The following is a 20,386-nucleotide window of genomic DNA, read 5'->3' on the forward strand; positions in this document are numbered from 1 at the left end:
AAACATAAACTCTTATAAGAATGGTTTTATTCACTGTAAATGCTCAATATGGACTTTCATTTACTGTCTTGTTAAAATTCAGTCTTCTTGCTTACTAAACTCAAAACAGTTTTATTGCGTTTAGCTGTAAAATGGGTTTGGTTGAGTTTAGGTGCAGTTTATGGCTTAACTCTTTTAAGGACCCACAACGATGACAGCTGTATGTTTTTTTGTGTGTGTTTTTAGCATATTATTTTGGCATTTTCTCATAATGTAAGACATATATAAAGAAAAATAACTTTAAATTGAATTGACTAAATCCATGTACGTCTTTGTTTTCCTCGTCTCCGCTGGCATTTGGCGAAAAATTGTACACCTGGATGGCTCCTCTAATGCTTGACTTTTTTGTTGCACTACTAATGTTAGGTTGGGGATGTGAGGGGCTGCAAGCTATGGGAGAGATTGTAAACAAATGGATAATGGGAAGTGGGGGAGGGCTTACTCCGTATTAATAGTGCCACCTACAACTCAGGAGATTTTCTAATAGACCACTGTCTCTCTGCAGAAACTAAAAACGCTTAACCATAATTAAAGGACCACGGGAATGTTTTTAAGATAGATCAAAAGATGATCGGTGTGCGACTTCTCATGAAAATGCTGTACCTTGATGTAGTTTCACGTCAGCCTGTATCAGGCATGTAGGTTTCTGGAAGCTATGCTTACTGTGTGCAATATGTCTCACATACCCTCTTACTGTGGTCTCCTATGTCAACACCGTCTTTGTTTGCTCTCCGTGGCGGGTCCCGTCTTGTGTTTGTGTGCAGTCATAGTCGGGTCAGAGGGCCCTTCTGCTGACCTTCAGTCTTTCATCTGCAGTTATCTTGTAGATTGTCAGATTTGTTGCAGGGGCTCAGCACTTTTAAAGTTGGACATCTGCTAGAAGTAGAAAATCGAAAGTATTGCTGCTTGCTTTTAGAACGCCTTATATGCCAAGAGCTAAATATGGTGTCAGCTGTGATGCTGTAGTTTTAAACAACAGTCTTTAACACACACACATTGCAGGGCTTCGCTTTAAAGACGTCTTTAACTAGCTGTCTTCTGAGCTAAATGGAAACATTCAATCACAGACTTGTTTTAATGTGAGGTGGTTGACCACACCTTTAATGCTCATGGATGTAGAATCATAAGTACATTTGAGTAAATAACATGTTTTATTATAGAAAAGGATTATTATATGAATTGCTGGCAACGCAGGTTGTTATTTCAAGGTGTGGAATTTTGTAACGGTTAAAGCAGACCTCCGCCATCACTCACATACCAGCATAACCACACATTACCCCCTCTTTCTGTTTCACATTCCCACATACATTCACCTCCTCGCCAGCTCGCCTTTCCCCGTAAAAGTGCAATACAAACAAGCTTTACATATGTACAACCCGCACTATTAATGCATTGACTATTTTGCAGTATTTTGCACATGTAAATAAGCATGCCTCTGCAAATAAAATTTGTGAAATTATTTTAAAAAAAAACAAGTTGTGTTGCAAAAGCAATTTCTACTTATGTAAGAAATAAAATATTTATGGCTGCACAAAATTATTTAAGCACGTGTAAACACAAAAAATGGTTTGAACTCTTGCAAAACAAATGTTTTTCTGTCTTCAGGAATATTTTCCAGGTCCTCAAAACAGCACATTCACTTGCACTACTTGTTTGTTTGTCTTCAGCTCTCACTTCTACAGAAACTCAAGTTACAACACAGACTTTTAACTATGCCATCTAAACTGATTAAACCAACCAGCATCTTCCTTCTATCATTTGTTTCTTGGTAAATCTTGGTAAATCAGCTTGCAAAAAGTTTTTCTGAGTAATTTAAATGGATCTGTTCTTTTTGTAGTAAATGTTTTTCTTCTTCTGACAATTGCATACTGATATACTGTATATTTGCATTCAGCAAATGACCCAATGATCTTGAAAGGTGTCTGGGTTGATGGACCCATTTTCTATTAAGTTTAGCTTGAACATTTGTTTCAAAAGTATGAAGATTGTGACTGGATTTTGTGGCAGAAGATGAGCAGTGAAACAAAATAGCAAGTGTGCATGTGAATGAATGGGCTACTTATAGGACCTAAAAATGTTTCTGAATACAAAAAAACCCCAAACATTTCAGCCACAAATCTTTTTTTTTTTTTAACAAAAAGACAAACTGGTTTTACAAATATTCTGAACTTGCTAGTCTTTTTTCCACAAATGTATGCATTTTGTTGCAAGTGCAGCGTTTATTTACATGTATAGACATTATTTTAGAACCACAAAAAAACGTATTAAAATGAGCATAAATCCATATTAATGTACCTCAGTACAGAAGATTTACATACTTTTATGCAAAACATTTTCCTGTGGAATACATGTTCTTTTCACCATTCCTGTCTAAACCCTAAAGCACTACATCTGTCGTAAAGGTCAGTCTTTTGCTATTTTCCCATATGTCTTCTCTGATTCATCAGTTAACTGCCATTCTGATCAATTTTGACTTTCAGGTTCTTCTCACACATCTTCACAAGTCAGTTCATGCATCTGTGACTCGCTCTGTGATTGGACAACCTTAGATTCTTGTGACAGTATTAGTTCCTTCTGAATATTCTCACATACCAGTGAAGGTGGAAGATGTTATTTTAAGTTTTTATTTATATATTTTTAACAGAACTGCACATTGTTCCACAAACAAAGCTAAAAAAGCAAATTCAGACAGAGACATGTTTACCATTTCTACTAATATTATTCACTCTATATAATTAATATTGAATGTTATTTAGTTCATATGACATTTAAAATGTATAAAACATTTTTGCGCACATTTGTTATAAGTTATGTAATATTTTAAAAAGTAGTGTCAAAGTTAACCCAGGCAGCTTTATAAAGGGCTTCATTTGGTTTTTATTAAAATATGAACAAAATGGCAAACATTTTTGTTTTGCAAACTTGATCTCACATCAATAGGGATTCACTAAAGTAGATCATAAGACTAAACTAATGCAATTGATTTTTCTTCAAAAGGCAGACACTATTTAAGGTAATATTTATGGCTGTTTTAGTTTGCCATTCTTCCACGTGGAAAAAATAACAAACTCTTGTCAACTTAGTGACAGATAATGCAGAGAGTTCAAAGTCACCCGGTCCATTCCAGAGAGTTTGAACAATGGAAACTAAACTCATCCGACTGAAATCTATGGAAAATAACAAAGCTGAGAAGGGCCGCACTTGCAACTCCAGTAAGCACAGCGAAGAAAAAGACAAAGGATGGATGAAGGCAACACAGGAATGTAAACACACAAGGGGACTGACGGGACACAGGTATTAACAAGCGAGACAAACCAAATAATCTCAGCAGCGCACGAGAAAGGAAGGTGAGGTGCAGCAATATGGATAAGTACACTGTCAAAATAAAACAAGAATCTATACCGATTCCATCACTAATTAATAACTTCAGCCTATGAGCCCAAACAAGAAAAACAAGGAAGAAAAATTAAGATTGTGTAACATCAATACATTTACAAGGTTTGCATATCTTCAAATAGATTTAAATAGTAAAGGTAGCTGGATAATGTTTGATGAAATGTTACTTTTTAATTCCCATTTGACATTTTGTTGGGTAAAGTTTCTTTGGGCAAGATCCTAAACTTCAATTTTAAATATTTTTTCATTGTTTATTAGTTGTTATTAAACCATTTAATGGGTTGAATACATAAACTTTTGTACAGTGACACAGTGCTCCCAAAAAGACAAATTTAATAGCACTTAAGGCACAGATCGAAGTAAAAAACAATAATGTTTTTGCAGCTAAAGCAGCCGTGCAAGACATTTACTCAAGTAAATTACAAACTGAAATGAACAAAACTGTGATTTAATCAGAAACTAATGGATCTGTTACTGTGTAAACATGACTACAGGTCTGACCACACTCAAACTACCTCTCGTTAGTTCACATTTTTCTCTAGCTTAAACAAACCTTGAAAACATTTAAAAAATATTAGAATTCTAAAAAGTATTTGGAGAACTGAAAAAAACAGCTTTGTGCAGACAAAAATATTCACTCAGATCAATGGAGACTTTATTTTACTTCCTGTCTGTCTGGAATCTGCCAAAGAGAATGAAAGTTTGCTCCAAAAAATTGAGAGTTATCACAAACTTGAGTAGCTGATAACTCCCCTGCTGGCTTCCCTGTGGAAAGTTCAAACCGTAGCTTATTTTTATAATTCCAAAGTGTAGACATGACATCAGTACCTCAGTGATTAACTGATTAGCCACAGCTGCTATAGTACTGAGTCATGTGGTTGTGTAACCAGCATGTCTATACTGCAAAGGAAGGGAGTTTATAATAATCTTCAGATTGCTGCTGGAGTATTAGACATTAGCCATGGACGTTTCCTGTTCTGGACAAAGCTCATATTGTGTCAGAGAGAGTCGCGACACACGAACGATATCCATACCACAGAGCAATCAGAATATGCAGTAAAATGTCCCTTTGCTCCTGGGGGCAGAAGATGATAAAAATAGTCTGGCTGTGCACACATCTTCCTCCTCCTCGGGGACGGTCACAGAGGGACGTCCCACTGTTTGTTTCAGCATGTTTATTTTTTTATTTTATTTGCCAGAATAGTTTAAGTTATTTCAAATATCCAAGCAGCTGTTAATGCAGGTTTTTGTTATATTTAGTATGTGTTTACAGCCTCCACTTATAGATTCTTTCTCTGTATTTCTTTTATTTATTTTTTTTGGCTTGCTGTAATGTTTTCCACACCCATTCAAAAACACTTTTACGAGGCGCTGCAACGTTCAGGCATTGATATTAAAACAGACAATCTTCCAAAAATAGCAGCCTGGTTTTTCTGCCCTCTCACTCAATCTTATTTCTAACTAATTCATCTTTGCAAGGTTCACAGTAGAATGGTGCTTTGTATTTTAAGATAGAATTATTTCAACAAAAGACTTTACTTTTACGTCAAATAGCTTGGCTGCCAGAGACTGCACAACTGCTAGTTAGTGCAATAGTGAAACAGGCTTATTTTATTTGTATTGCTTCCAGGAGATTGACTCCATCTGCACTCAGATCTTAGACAAACTCAATAAACCTAATCCTCGTTTCCTCATGACTCCTCCCTTTGGCTTCTGTCACTTTGGATCAAACTTCTATTCCACCCTTCGCTCTAAATTTACAGCCCTCTCTTCCTCACTCCATCTTAATTTTGTCAGTGCTCCCGTCTTTTGTTATACCCTTGCCTCATCATGCACTTCTCTGTCAGCTTCTTCACGTCATTTGTCCTTCACCTCCTCTTCTTCCTCTTCCTCATCTAATCTGTTATTCACCTCTGCATCTCAATACTCCTATTTCTTTTTCTTTATCCAGCTGCGTTTTCAGGCCTCATGCAGCTGTGTGTCTTTATTTTTAAGAACTGAAGGAAAATGAGGTACAAAAAGAAAGAGGGAAAGGGGGAAATGGGAGTTGGTCAGTGAGAGGTAGCTGAGACAGAAATGAAAATAAACAGAGGAGCTACTATGGAGCATTAGACAAATGCTGGCCCTAACACGTCTGTGCATATTGAAGGCTATTTCCTCAGAATTCGGTCTGTTTTCTACCACTATGTCCTTTTTTTTTCTTTCTTTTTGGTAATTGTTCTCTTCCCACTCACACACATTCTAAAAATCATTTTCCATAGCCTTATACAAATTACTCACACCTTACCATGAGCAGAAATGCACATACCAGCCCTGGTGTGCAGCTGCAGTGATTTCTTTAAGACTTAATCATCACGACTGTGAAAGGTCCCAGGCTGAGTCATATGCAGCAGAGTGAGTTCTCCCAAAGGCGCTGTTTTCCATACAATTTGCTTCCTCTATTTGTGTTGAAATTTTAACCAATTTGTAGTTCAGTCAAAGGAACACTAAATGTTTGTGATCATTCCAGAAAAACAACAAGATGGGTGCTGAATGACATTTCTGACTGTTGCTCAGCTGAATTATTTCTAGGATTGTGCAACTCCCAAAGGGTTGGGGGTTTCCGCGTATCACCTGGTTCTCTGAGCTGCAGCACGCTCAAGTTACAGCTGTCAACTGGAAGCATGTTTTGCTTCTTTCAGTTGTGTACTGTTTTATATTCATCAGCTGAACCATGGGGAAACAAACCGGTTTGCCGTGATCATCAATCAGAAAACATTTTAAATGACAAGGTATAAAAAGACCAGCATCTGTGATTTTCCTTTTCATTTTTTACTGTTTAGCACACTTAGCTCTTGCTGTTCTGTTCATATTATGAGGCATTTATAGGAGGTTTGAAACCGTACTCCTAACCACACCCTGTGACTCTGCTGGTGACATGCTGGGAAAGCTGGGAAAATGGTGACCTATAAAAGCATTTATAATGTTATTTTACCACAAGTCAAACTTAGACAGCTTTTGACTGAGTAAATATACAGACATAATATTAATTTGCAGAAATGAACCTATCTTTGCTAAATTGTAACTGAAAGAATTGTATTTAACTTTAAGAAAATTGTCGAATTGGTATTATTTTGGCGTGGCTGGAGAAAAGCTTCTGCATTATGCTGTCTGCCTGTGATGTTGACATTTTTGACATTTTTGTCTCCTTGTGTCTTTGCACAGTGAAAGGATGTTGTGATAAACAGACGGAGGTTTCCAGCAGGATCGTTGTTGCTCACCACTCTGAGGCTGAACATGGCTCTTTCATCACTGCTGTTCCTGGGGTTCCTCCTCTTCGTTCATGAGTTGGATGCCCAAACTGTTATTGGCTATTCTTCTTCCTTCTCTTCCATGGATCTGCCAAGGAGTTCTTCGCCAACCAAGCAGACTATTCGGTTCTGGCCTTCCTTGCCCCCCAGAGGGCGCAGCGATGTGCCGATCAGAGTCACCATACAGGACAGATTGACAACTATTAACGCGGTGGACCAAGGGCAAAGAATAACCCCTGAGACAACACATTTCAGTCCCTCTTTGACGATGACCTCTTCTGCTGAGAATCCCATCAAGGAGACAGTTGTAACTGAACCTACTTCCTCCAGGCCCAGGACGGACACAGCCAGATTAGCTTTCAAACAGGCTTTCAGAAGGGGAGAGGTTGCTACAAAAAACCCAAATGAACCTTTGAATGTGAGGTCTTCCACCACTGTTGGGGAGACTGCAAATGATGGATTGGGAACAGCTGGAAATTCAGAGAAGGGATCAGTCGGAGACTCGGAGGATGGGGATACACAAGGCTTGGGGTCAGGAACAGTAGCATCGAAAAAGGATGATTTACCTCCTCCTCTACCAACACGGGGTAATGAAATGGCTCAATATCGGCTACAGGAACAAACCGTGATGTCCAAAATCTCTAATGTAAAAGCTCCAACACCAGAGTCACACATGTCTGTTCTGACCACAGCCCATACGTCCACCACAGTCTCAACAGCACACCATCTCGAGAAAAGAATCCCACAGTCTTTGAATACAACTCAGCAAATACCCCAAACCGTTGGATTACCAGGTAAAACACAAGTTCTACTAAAAGCAGTTTAAAGACCCACTCAGATGAAATTTGTGTTTTTGCTGTTTTAACATGTTCTTGAAACATTTTTGATGGTAGAGAACGTATATAAAGAAAGTTAAGCTTAAAACTGCATTTCTGAGTATTTCTTTCAATTCAAATCATTGTGACAAAAATCCCATTTGAAGAAGCCTTTTTTGTTGCACCGGTAAGGTTAGCTTTGGGTTTTGAGGGGCTGTAAGCGAGTGGGAGAGTTTAAATAGATGGGTGATGGGAGATTTACTCCACGGCAGCAGCCCCACCCACAAGTCAGAGGCAAAATGACAAAAAAAAAAAACATTAACGAAAGTTAAAAACAAGTGTGATTTTGAGGTTTATGTAAGGTCCACCGAAAATATTATAAAATATATATATTGGTATCGATATCGGCGACATTGACCGCAATCGGATCGGTCTCGGATCGATAACTGAATGCTCAGTATCGCCCAGCCCTACTAAAAATGGCTTAAACATAATTAAAATACCACTGGGAATGCTTAAAATAGATGAAAAGATGATTGAATTGGGACTTTACCAGTAGACGCTGTAGCTATGAAATGTCATATCAACTCACAAATGTATGTACTTTGGTCTAATTACCAGGTAAACTGGCATCAAAGAATCGAATTGGTCTAAACCAGAGTGCAGCTGTTTTGACATCTCCCAACCCCACATCGCCCAGTGCCAACCAGCACCCCCAGACTGCAGGACAGCTTCTGACAGCCAAAAACTCAAGCATTCTGAAAACACAATCAGCCAACGTTAGTGCTACACAGGAGCCTGTTGGAACGTCCACCCAAGACAGCAAAGCAGTCCAACTAGGAGGGCCAGCAGCAGGCACTACTGTGCGGTCCTCAAGGACAGGTAAGGAAAAAGGATCTTGTGTTCTGTGGTGGAACCGGTTGTAAAGTTTCCTTTATCCTCTGATAATTTGGAGCAGATTTATTTATACAGCTGGGACTTTTTTACTGAAGGAATTTTAAAGAAAGAGGCTTCAAAGGAGGGGAAAAGGCGGAGATGCTTTTCCCCTGGAAAAATGGGGCCGCACTTGTGTGCGGGTGGACACTACAAGCGACAAAAATATGAACAGGAGGTGAGAGGGAGGTATAAAAAGGAAAAAGGGGGGGGGGGGCAGCGGCAGTATTTCATCCAAGCAAAGAGATGGGGGGGCCAAGGGGGCGAAAAATAGTGTCTGGAAAAGAGACGGCTGGGAAGGCAGATGAAAGAGTAAAGGGCATGGGGGAAAGTGTGGCAAAAGAAAGGTGCAGGCATAGACTAGAGATGGTAATCAGAACCAGATGCAGAGAGAAATGGATGAAGGGAAAGGAGACAAAATGAAGTAAGAAAAGCATGACACTTTCAGCTGTCTTCTACTGAATATAAAAACCAAACCAGTAAAATAGCCTCTCTTAATGTTCATGTATTTCACAGGCAATTCTTTAAATCAGATTTTCTGGTTCAGGCAGATTTGGTGACCCCACTTTGAAAATGTGACCCAAAGAGACAGGAGCTTTACATCTATTTTACCCTCTGGTACATAAAACTAGCTTACCAGCAGCTGCAGCTAATGGAAAATCTGAACTTTAGTCAAGATGTGCACAAAGATAGTCAATAAATGTATGATTTGTTTCTTTTCAGATCCAACTAAAACACAAACGCAGAAGAATGTTAGTTGCGTTTGCAAACAGCAAACCTTACTGCTATAAAAGGCAACATTCAGCTGTGATCGTGAATGCAGTAGAGGGAGGCTTTAATGAGTTATGGCTCCAAAAGTCCTCACCGCATTTCTTGTGTCAAATCCATTACCACTTACCCCTCCAACTTTCAAAACTTCTAAAAATACAGCATAACATGTTCTAACTGACATTTTTTCCTTTTAAAATGTAAATCCAAGTAATTACTGCTCTTATAATAAAAAAGTTAATCTGTGTTAAGAAAGATAATTCTTTCATAGCATACTGGCTTATGTGTGACACGCTAAGCCAAACTCACAATAATATGTATTAAAAATATGCATGTGTGTGTCCACATTTCTATGTGGCACATTTACAGTCGCTCATAAGCAAAAACAAATTAGTGCAACTATTTTAGTGAGGCAGTCGATACTTCAGGAACGTGTCTGGATCGTGTTCCTGTCAGGAAAAGTCAGAGGGGAAAAAAATGAATGTTAATGCAATCCTTTCCTCTGTGTGGAGCCCACCTACTTAGGTGTGTAAATGCTTGTGTGGTTGAAGCATTACGACTGTGGGAGTACAACTAATAGTGAAGTAAGCCATTGATCAGGGGGACAGCTTTATGAGTGTCCTTTGCTGGATGAAGATAGGCCTTTAAAGCGTTCTTTGGTTTGAATGTTTTGCCACTAATTTTGTCAATCTTCCATCCAAATTTAAAAACAGTTTTTGTCACCTTTTGTGAAATGTCTACTACAAATATTAGCTTTTAGAGCCACAAGTACTTTAGTATTTACTCTGAAAATTGATTGTTTACTTATTTGTATTATTTAAAAATCTATTTTTGTCACTGTTTTGTTGCATGATAACAGTCTCTTTTTGACATAATAGAATATAACTAACAAATATAGATGCACCTTTGGTATTGAACATATATTTTAGGGTTAGAAATGAGCATGATTTGTGTTCAAAGTTGTTCATGCATTGTTTGTAAATTATACTTTAGGTGATGGGATTTGCACTTAACGTGGACATCATTTGTGGGTGTTTATTAGACACAAACAGCTAAACTCTGCAAAGCTCTGGACAATGCATCTCAGCAGATTTGGTTATTACAATCAGCTGAGAGGCTCAGATGGTGGATTTATGACAATGATGCAGAGCTACACCCCTCTAGTGGCTCTCTATGGTACATCATGTATTTACTTTAAAGAAATCTGAGATTGATATATTTCTCTTGTGTGTTTGAACTTCTGAAAATCTTCTTTTTTCTTATAGGAAATTTGTCCCTCCTGACTCCCAGTGATGTCCCTGCTCCACGATCAAGATTTTCCCCCACATATCAGGCTAGTGTTGTTCAGAGGAACCACTCTTTCCCACTGGGGCATCCTTACCAAGCTCCTTATTCCACTTACAACCCAGCCCCATCTCCTAGTGCCCATCCGTACCCTAACGGCACGTTTCTTTACTGGGGTGATTTGAGCCGGACGCTGGCTTTTGCATGGGAACTTCACGTCTACGGGTCCGGAAGCCTCTTCCTCCTTCTGTTTGCTGGCGCCGCTCTTGGTCTCACGCTGTCCCCTGCTACCAATTGTCCCCATCGCGGTGCTCTAGCTATTGCTAATGCTCTACTGTTTCTGGCTGGAGGCCTCAGGGCAGCTCTGTTTTTCATTGACCCTTATGGCACACGGAAAGTCCTTCCTCACTCTGCAGTTGCAGTCCTCTACAACCTGCCTCTGCATCTGCTGGTGTGGACACAGGCTTCTTTGGTGCTGTTGGCATTAAGGACAACAGGAATCAGTGTCTTTCCTGTGACTATAGAGCATCCTCCTCTGGTTGGTGTTTTAGCCGTACTACATTGTACCCTGTTGTTAGGTGTGGATCTGCTGTCTGCAGCCCTGTCCCCTGTGGTACCTGTTACCCTGCAGGTCCTGTCCCTTTGTTGGGGGCTCGCTATATGTTTAGGCTTTCTTTGCTTTGTTTTCCCTCGCATACGCTGCCCTCCTATTCTCAGCCATGGAGTACCAAGTGAAGTCAGCAGGAAGACTTGGTCAGGAAACCAGACAATAGGAGTAATTTTAGGGAAAGTTCTGGTAGTCTGTGCAGTTCTTGGGGCATTATGCTGTGGATTGCATGTCCATGCCACCTTGTGGCTCTATGGGTTTTTAGGAAACTGGACAAGCTTCAATTGGGGGTGGTGGCTTGTACACTTTTGGGCCAGACTGCTTGAACTGGGATGGGCGTTTGCCCTTTTGCTTTTGAGTTCCTGGGTGTTCTGGAGGCCTGCAGGACCTCGGAGAGGGGATGAAGGAGGACAGGAGGGCAGGCCAGCTGGAGACTTGCCATCACCAGGCCAGTCTGCAGGATCCCCCCAAAGGCATACATGCTGGTCCAAAATTGTGCAAAGCTTGAGGGGAAAACCCTGCAGGAAGTCAGACAGCAACGGTGTGGGAGGAGGAACAGGGGAGATTCCTAACAACTGGACTGGCCAAGAGCGTGCTGGAGCTGATATTAGCAAGAGCTTAATTAGGAATCAGAACCACGAGCAGAGTGCCATCCAGCCTGGTTGTGTGAAGGACAGTAACCGCGACCACAACCACAGAGACCATGCTGCAGCGCAAGGCATGTCTGGTGGTTTTGTTGGCTCTGGGATGGTCTTACAGCCACTGGGCCGCCCTCTGCAGCGCTCAGTCAGTGGCAGTCTTGATCACGACAGGGATACTTCCTTGTCTTTCTGTGAGTTTGACCTGCGACCCCCATCCCCCATTGACTTGACTCGAAGCATTGATGAAGCTCTTCACAGAGAACACCTGCTTGAAGGAGGGAGTCTCTTTCATCCTTTGAACTCACAGTCACCCTCCCCGCGATCCGCTGTCAGCCAGGGTCCCTGGCTTCGCAGGAACAGTGACCCGCAGATGCTCTCAGAGAGCAGTGACGCTCCAACAGAGTCCTCCATGCCACTGGGGGGCAGCATTCTCAGCAGTGTACCCAGCAGGCAAGTGACTGCTCCCCCAACACCTTCCCACCCAGGTAACAGGTGGGCAGAAAACAGAGTCCTAAGCGTACCATCATCGGTGTCCTGCCCAGTGTCACTTCGACCAACCAGAACGTCGACGGGGCACCTGGGCGAGGAGGACACTCGACCCTTTATTACTCCAGACTCAGAAAAGGCGCGAGGGAAATCCGGGAGGTCCGTGGGTTCCCGGAGTTACCTGGAAGTCAGTCGACACGACGATTCTGTCAGTGCCAGCAGTGAAATTATTGACCTCTGAAATCAAACGGTGGACTGCAGTTACCAGATGAGAACTCCTTTAAACACTGGGTTATCAGGAAAACTCCTAAACATACTTTTTAAAGAAAAGTATAAATGATTAAGAAAAAGGAACAAAAGAAAAAAAACTGCCTTTTGCCTTTTTAAGAAATTAAAGACGTGGGGTTGTAGAAACAACTATTTTTTACTGCTGGTGCAAAGCACGAGTAGATAGAGCACAAATTCACACAACTTATTCTTTCTTTAACAAAAATCCTCTTTTTTGTAAGTCTTAAGCTTAACTACACTGGGACCACACTCAAAAATAAATTTTAAAAGTCTGAGTAGCACATGAGTCCTTTAAATATCCTTTGAATTTCTACATACTGTCAAAAACACATTTTCAAATGTTCACATCCCTGAAGAACAAATATTACTACATTCATCTTTAAGTCTCCTTTTATTCCCAGTAAAAGAACCAATCTGCATTTAAATGCTTTTAAATTTCTTCATTTAATTTCCTTTTGTGACAAAACTTGTGCCAAACATAATCCTAGTTGCTGTTCTCTTCCCAGTATCTGAGCTTCATAGTGACTCGATTGCAGATTACAGCCCGTCTAAGCTGTTCTCGCTGGGCTTCAGGTGTGCCTGTCAGATCTGTCCTGTAGTTTAAAACCGCTTATGTAAAGATCTAAGTGAAAGGGAACACACATGCGAACACATCTAAATATTAGGAGCTGATAAATTGCTGGATGACAATGTATCGATTGATGTTAAACTGTTGCACTAAAAAGTTTTTTCTATCACTATACATGCATAATTGATGCCTCTGACTGCATTTCATGCGGTTTGAATGCAAATAGTAAATGTATCAGCTCTTTTAATTAGTTCAAGTTTACTGGAATTGTACTGCATGCTCCACCGCTTTGCAGGGCTGCAGTACACAAGACTGGCTTAGCACAGACTTCAAAACTCATTTACTCAACCTGACTCTATAAAGAAAGCACTTAGTCGTACTCTAAAGTATTTTACAGCTTTAAAAGCAAGCATTTCTGTTGAAGATGACTATAAGAAGTAATGTAAATAGTTATTTTTGTTGTAAATGAACAAAGGTGTAGTTGAAATGTAGTCATAGCTGTTACTGTGAAAGACAATCTAAAGTGGTTTTGCTCGTAGAACTGCACCGCGCAGTTTTGCTGATTTTGACGTGGGATTGTGGCCTGTTTGGGACACAGAAGAGCTGTGACAGTTGATATTTCTGGGCTGTGCTCCGGACTGTGATAATGATCCAGGTTTTGCTAAATGTATATTCAAAATCTGAAGTAGTTTGAAATTTTTATGTTTTATGTTATGAGATACGTTTTTAAAAAAAGGACAAAACATTTCAGTGGAAACATATTTAGTTTATTAATTTTACTGCAAATTATTCCTGATCCTAAAAAAAATAAAAACTTGGTGGCATCCGTCCAAGTTGTTACATTTCATGCCACCTCTTTACCTTTCAGTCTAGTGAAATGATGAAGTTCAGTCTATATGAAAGCCAGTCTTTTACAGTCTTTTGTTGTTTTTGACATTCCAATTGAACCTTAGCTGTACTTCCAATCTCTGTTTTACTACGTTGCCTCTGTGACTCCATTTGCACGGGTAGTTTTGTTCCAAACAACATCATGTGCCCTAAAACATACAGTCATGATGTCCTTTAAGACCAGTAATCATTTTATGAAAGTACAGTGTTAGTTTCATGTGTTTACTTTTCCCATTGAACTGTTGTTCATGTATTTTTTGCTGCGTTTCATGGCCGGATTCAAATAAACCAAATAAAAGAAAAAGTAGGCTGTGTCGTGTTGATTTGTTTACTGGTGATTTAAGACAAATGAAAAATTACAGAAGAGTCCGAAACTGTAGATCAGTGTTCTTCATCTTCTTGTCATAGTCTTCTGAAAACTGTTCATTCTGTTGCACAGTGAAATGATTCTTCCAGTCACCAACTTTTCCTAGAAAAAAAAAGCATCAAAATTATTTATAGACTTTATAATCATGACTTGACACATACAAAAATGTGTTTGTGTTAATGGCCTTATGGATATTGAGGCTTAAATCCAAATTTTAAATGGACATTTTCCTAAAAAGTCGATTTCTTTTCCAGAAAAACCCTAATTTCTATATACAACATCGAGGGTTTATCCTACAAGACTTTCTTCTTTAAGGGTATTTAGCTGCTTGCAGTAAAAAATCTGTCTCTCTATGAGGCATCTCAAAATCTTTTTGTGTGGGTTTAGCAAGAAAAAAGCAGCACTGCAGCAATTAGTATCCTCTGTTTTTAAACAAAATGCCTAAAATGGGTGGAAGATAAGATAAGCATGTACATAAGCATGTAAGATATAAGCAGAGCCCTTTTGCTCAAATGGTTACAGACAAGCTTATACTGTTGCATACTAAAAGGCCAAATAACAGCTGCAAAACAAGAAAAGCTTTAGTTTTATTGTCAAACAATGAAAGTCAAAATGCAACTTTTTCTGAGATTATGTTTTGAAATATGAGAAGCTTCTCTAAATATTTGTGGAACTCCTCCTGTCTGCTCGACATGGTTCAACAACAGGAAAACATGATTCAACATATACCCTGGGTGCTCGTGTGACTGGTCTAAACTGCAACGCTGCACCACATCTGGTGGAAGAATTCTCCTTGATTCAATGGTGCTTCAGCTTTCTCCAACCCTTAGTGTAGGTGATCTTTCAACATGTTACTGGCATCAAATTTTAGATTTGTCAATTTTTAACACTTTAGATCAGTAAGCAATAAACACCCACAAAATGTTGGATCTAAGAAAGTAGTCGCTTCGACAAAAACAAAGACAAAAGTATGGCAAACCTTTGCGCATGAAAGGAGAAATCTTAAAATCCAGGACTTCGTCAGCCGAACCATTAGCCATCTTGTTGTTTTTCATGTTGTCGAACAGAACTTTTTCTATGATTTGTTTCTTCAGCTCTGAGGTGGGAGACAGTCCCAGGAAGGAGCAAAGTTTGTCAAGTCCCTGCTCAGTATCCTGTAAAAAAAAGCAAACTGTTAGGCAGTACTGCTCATCGATACAATATCAACTCAAAACTGCTACACTCACCTCAATTAGATCCTCATAAAACAGATACAAGATGTTTGGATGGGACTTTTTCTTCTCCCACCAGCCTCTCACATGTTCATACCAGGAACCAAAAACCACTGACAGATACCAAAGTGTCAGATCACAAGTTATCTTTTAATTTGCTTTGTCCCGTTACTCACTTTTCCCGTCCATGAACCTCTGGAGGAAGCTGCTCCAGTCGCCAGGCTCCGGCTCGGCCTTGTTCATGCGATCAAAGTGGAAAAAGGAAACCACACTGTCCTTAGCATTGCGAGCCACATAGATGATCTGCAAGTCAGACGAAATTAGAAAAATAAGCCAGACCAAAGACGAAAATAAACATTTCCACAAACAAATCTGCAATCGAACCTTAGAGTTCTGCTCCCAGATGGACTTGGGAAGAAACTGAACTGGAAGGTGAGTCTTTATAATGCGTGGGACAATCGTCGACTTATTTAACTCATCAACTCCTAGCATAGGAGAGCACTGCATTACCACAATACTCCAATGACAGTGGTTGATGCATAACATAAAAAGTGTTTTATCGTTTAAAAAAAAAACATACCCGAAGGAAATCCCGGCATGTAAAACTCCAGAAATGGCACTCTTTCATGTAGTGGGACGGAATCTTGTCGATCAGGTGACATGTGGCTGAAATATAGAAGGTCCAGGATGTAAGACACCCATGTGTTTCCTAAAAAACAAGCAAGCACGACTTAAATTCAGTTCAGTTATACTTCAAACAGACTAGCTACATTATAAAAGTAAAATATAAACAAAACAAATGGGCAGAAAATGTAAAAATGTACCTGCTTTAGGATAGGATGCTATTAGAATATCTCCTGGTCTTGCTTTGAAATCCTGGATATTGTCCCAGTTTTCAGTAAAGTATTTTGTCATAGAGACTCCATGGAAGTCAAACAGTGCAGGGCGAGGTGGGATCTCCATCTGCAATACCCAAATATTCATGTTTAATATTTATATTAAAGCTACAATCATTTGAACTCATATTGGGTTTTACTTTGTATTAAAGCCGCACATCTAGGGTTTGTCAGCTTTGACCAGATTCCCTTTACAATGGTTTCTATTGTTTAGCAAAACTATATCAGGAGTGTCCAAAGTCAGTCCTCGAGGGTCGGCCTCCTGCTGGCTTTTCAGAAACGCTGCCTTATCTGCTTCTAATGACCTTGATCAGGTGTGTTTGGCCAATAAGGAGCTTCAATGCCAGGTTGGTTGGAAAATAAGTAGGACACCGGCCCTCGAGGACTGACTTTGGACACCCCTGGGCTATCTTTTTCCAAGTTCTTCAGACAGTGTTAGTCTGCAGAATTACCTACTGTTCTCAGAATTTCTACAATTTGCAGGAAAGACAGAGTTTTCAGCATTCAGGTTCCATTTTTTGTAAAAGAAACTCACTGCTTTAGTTGGGAGGCAAAAAATAATTAAATAATCTTTTGCATAACAGTGGAGAAAATCAGTTTTTAGCTTCAACAAACAAGGAGGAGTTTTGTCGCTCACTGACCTGTTACTTTTTCTTTATGAAGCTCTCCTATCTTCAAATTATGTCACCAGTTTAAACTAGTTATCTGTATAAAAGATACATATCCAACCCTAGAAACAGCCAGACTGAAAACGTTCCACCATGACCAAGACCAAAGAGCTGTCTGAGGACACCAGAGACAAGACACTTGAATATTGTTTCATTACTTCAGCAGTGTTTCTTGTCCCATCTTTTATTTTGATTTAAGGACTTCCTGTTTATGTATTATGCTAAGTTAACCTCCACACAATTAAAGGCATTACTTTCACCTGTGTGTTCTATGTTCCATTTAACAACCTCGTCTTCCTGCAATATTTCCACATTGTGTAGATGCACTTCATCACGTCTCCTGCTCTGATTTCTTCTACCTGACTTCATCAGAGTTGACTCTTGAATTTTCCATGTCGACCTCTGACTCCTTTTCTGCCGACCTGACCTGCTTCTACCTCTCATTTTTTAATACTGCTTTCTGGACATCTTGAACTTAGCTGACACAATTAAAATGATTTTTTTTTTTTTTTTGCACCCACTTATGCACCAAACACTCCTCTATTTCTACTTTGCACTGTTCTTATCTGCAGATTTCTCCTCCCTAACCTCCTCCATAGCAAACTCAATCTCTGGTGAGCACATACTTCCTGATCTTTTCTGCTTCTAACATGCTCCTTCTGGTTATGCAGAGCACCTTTCTCAATGTTCAGGCTCATTCACACTTCCTAAACACATTTTCCCAATAAAGTTCTATTTTTATAAAAACAAAAACCCTTACAGGGCTAAACCCATTTACAATGAAGTGAGAAGACATTTATTGGAGTAATTATTAGAACACTGAATGAATACCTGGACTAGTCAGCACATCTTCAAGCCTTTATAATGTTTTCCAGAGACTATCTGGGCACAAAGGAACGGCTACATAAAAATGATTTCATGTTTCTGTGGTAATATGTAGCAAACCTATGGACTTCAGTCAAATAGAGAATCTCTGGAGGGAGTTGAAAGTCTGTTACCCAGCAACAGCTCCAAAAACACCATAGCTCTTGAGAAGATCTGCATGGGAGAATGGACCAAAATAGCAGCTACTGCTCAAACCTGATAAAGATCTATAGAGAACATTCAAGCAGTTGTCTTTGCCAACCAGGGTGACATTACAAAGTATTGAAGTAAACTCATATTTTTGACAAAATACCTTTTTATTCTCCTCCATTATACAAATACATTCTTTGAAAGTGATTTTCTGGATTTTATGTTCTGCCTCACAGGGAAAGTGAACCTATAATCAACATTACTGAACTTTCATCTTTAAGTTGGAAAATTTGCAAAACTGTTGACTGAAAAATAATTTTACCATTGTAAATAAACTGTTATGAAAACACAAGGTGACAATTTAAGCTAATTCAAAACAGCTAACACATATTAGAACAGTAAATTATTTGGCATTTTTCCTTCATTTAATTTTATAGCTTTTTTTTTAGATGACTATTGTTTGTTATTTGGCACTTTAAAATGAACTAAATAAAGGGGAAATAAAGTATTTACACAAGTACAATTTCAGGCAGACTTAGAAGTAAAACGCAAGACTTTTATTTTGAAACTCAAGTTGTTTTTTTGTTGTTGTTTTTTATCTATTTTGCAAAAACTGCAAAATGCACAGTCAGGTTGTGAATATTCTGCAATGTAAGGAGTAGGTCTCCTGCCAAAAGATATTGCAGGAGTTTCACACAATGTACATGATTAATTTGAACCAAATATGTGATTTTAGCAGTTTGTCAGAATAATGATCAAAATCAAAGCTTTTACTCACCTGTGAGTTTTCTCTATCTGGGCGTGTGTCTCACAAACGGTCCAAAGTGAGCTCTTTATCTGACTCACAGGATTTGCTGTTCAGCACTATCCTTCCCCACAGGATATGTGAGAAAGGTCACGTAAATGAAGAAAAGAAAACAAATAGATGCACAGAGACCACTATCTTTCCAACAGAGAGCACACAGACACACACAAACACAAAGAAAACACACTAGGAAGTGGCTTTGAGATCAAGTTTCCGATCATGAAGGTATTTTAAAACTCCTGTTTTCTTCAACAGCACGCCAGAACAGGACACATTTGCATTACAGTGAGTGCAGAAAGCACCACCCATTGGTAGGCTGGGCTTCTAGATGGGCAGAACCTTTCCCTTTTACAGAGACTTTATATAAACTGACATTGACATTCTTACTCTGTGCTGAAGTTGCTGAGCCTGATCGCTCCTCGGTGGAACTTGCGCTGAAAGCTGTTCTCTGCTGCGTTTCTTGGAACAGTTTGTTTAAGTCTTACCACTTGAAGGGCCTCTTTCTGGCACAAAACTGTTCAAAAACATCCCATTTCAAGTTCCTCTGCAAACCCGGGGTGTCTCTGTGGAGTCTGTTTGTACTATTCACTCTAAAAATGAGCTCCAAGAATCTACCTCCAGCCCCAGGGCATATAGACCACTATATCTCCTGTTGGGAGGAGGAAACTTATCCTTTAATAATAATAATAAGAAAGAATATCTTCTTCTGAAGTAAAATTTGACATCAACTAAATAGATTTGTTTTTATTACGTTTAGAATGAAGTCCTGGGGTTCTAAATCAACCATTTTCCAAGAAGAGGCCTGCATGGGGAGGGGGTCAGCACTGTTGCATCACAGCAAGGATGCACTGCTCCAAACCCCAGCTGATTTTCTTTGTGAGTGTTCCCTATGTGTGTGTGTTTTTTCTTTTGTTATTATCCACCTTTAATAGCTAACAAAGTTAAATGATTTCACTCTATTGTCAAGATAAAGTTTCAGAACATGTAGAAGTAACTTAGCTAAATTAGCTAATAAAATCAACAATCTGTGAATAATATGATGACATGCCACTTTTGATGCAGCACAGTTGAGATTTTGGGATTAAAAATAGTTGTTTTTCTAGTTTTAGGAAAGCATTATGTGTGTCAAGACCACACAACCAGGCTACAATTCTGGTGAATGTTTCCAATAAGTTAAGCCGATCACTTCCACTGAGCAGTTTGCTTTCACGGTGCATGCCTGGATTTAGACCGCTAGCGTGTCTTTGTAGTGATAACAGCAATAAAAATGCAAATCAAATAACTTATGTTTTTCTTTCTTTACATTAAAGCCTCGTTTCCACTGAGCAGTCCGGTTCAATCCTGTATCTTGAGTGTTTCCATTGTTAAAGGACCATGAAAAACAACTTTTTGAGCTTTTAAGTGTATTATAATGTCATTCTA

General features: G+C 39.4%; 2 protein-coding genes across 3 annotated transcripts in view; one reads left to right on the forward strand and one right to left on the reverse strand.

Moving 5' to 3' along the window:
• Window positions 1-14,307, forward strand: part of LOC112159232 (proline-rich transmembrane protein 3) — a 16,336-nt gene extending 2,029 nt beyond the window's left edge. Inside the window, exons 2-5 of one of the 2 annotated variants that reach the window (XM_036212787.1) lie at window positions 6,640-7,312; window positions 7,418-7,519; window positions 8,162-8,422; window positions 10,507-14,307. In XM_036212787.1, coding sequence (XP_036068680.1) covers window positions 6,712-7,312; window positions 7,418-7,519; window positions 8,162-8,422; window positions 10,507-12,500 — 2,958 coding nt within the window. In that variant the 5' untranslated portion in view covers window positions 6,640-6,711 and the 3' untranslated portion in view covers window positions 12,501-14,307. Of the gene's footprint in view, window positions 1-6,639; window positions 7,520-8,161; window positions 8,423-10,506 lie in introns of both variants that reach the window. The other variant, XM_024293174.2, reaches the window with a different exon arrangement.
• A 10-nt stretch (window positions 14,308-14,317) lies between these two features.
• Window positions 14,318-19,279, reverse strand: LOC112159233 (cytosolic sulfotransferase 2). The gene is made up of 8 exons (XM_024293175.2): window positions 18,938-19,279; window positions 16,406-16,544; window positions 16,162-16,290; window positions 15,966-16,066; window positions 15,758-15,884; window positions 15,597-15,694; window positions 15,350-15,524; window positions 14,318-14,472 (listed from the first exon to the last, which is right to left on the reverse strand). The coding sequence occupies exons 2-8, from the start codon at window positions 16,542-16,544 to the stop codon at window positions 14,360-14,362; spliced, it is 882 nt and encodes a 293-aa protein (XP_024148943.1). The 5' UTR covers window positions 18,938-19,279; the 3' UTR covers window positions 14,318-14,359.
• Between the last annotated feature and the right edge of the window lie 1,107 nt (window positions 19,280-20,386).

Source organism: Oryzias melastigma, linkage group LG7 (assembly GCF_002922805.2).
Source record: "Oryzias melastigma strain HK-1 linkage group LG7, ASM292280v2, whole genome shotgun sequence".
In the NCBI taxonomy this organism is placed as follows: domain Eukaryota; kingdom Metazoa; phylum Chordata; class Actinopteri; order Beloniformes; family Adrianichthyidae; genus Oryzias; species Oryzias melastigma.

Coding starts and splice junctions, on each gene's coding strand:
- LOC112159233 (XM_024293175.2), bottom strand. CDS start 16,544: ATGGAGATCCCACCTCGCCCTGCACTGTTTGACTTCCATGGAGTCTCT. Junction 16,291..16,405: donor AGCATCCTATCCTAAAGCAG/GTACATTTTTAC, acceptor CTTGTTTTTTAG/GAAACACATGGGTGTCTTAC. Junction 15,525..15,596: donor TTTATGAGGATCTAATTGAG/GTGAGTGTAGCA, acceptor TTTTTTTTACAG/GATACTGAGCAGGGACTTGA.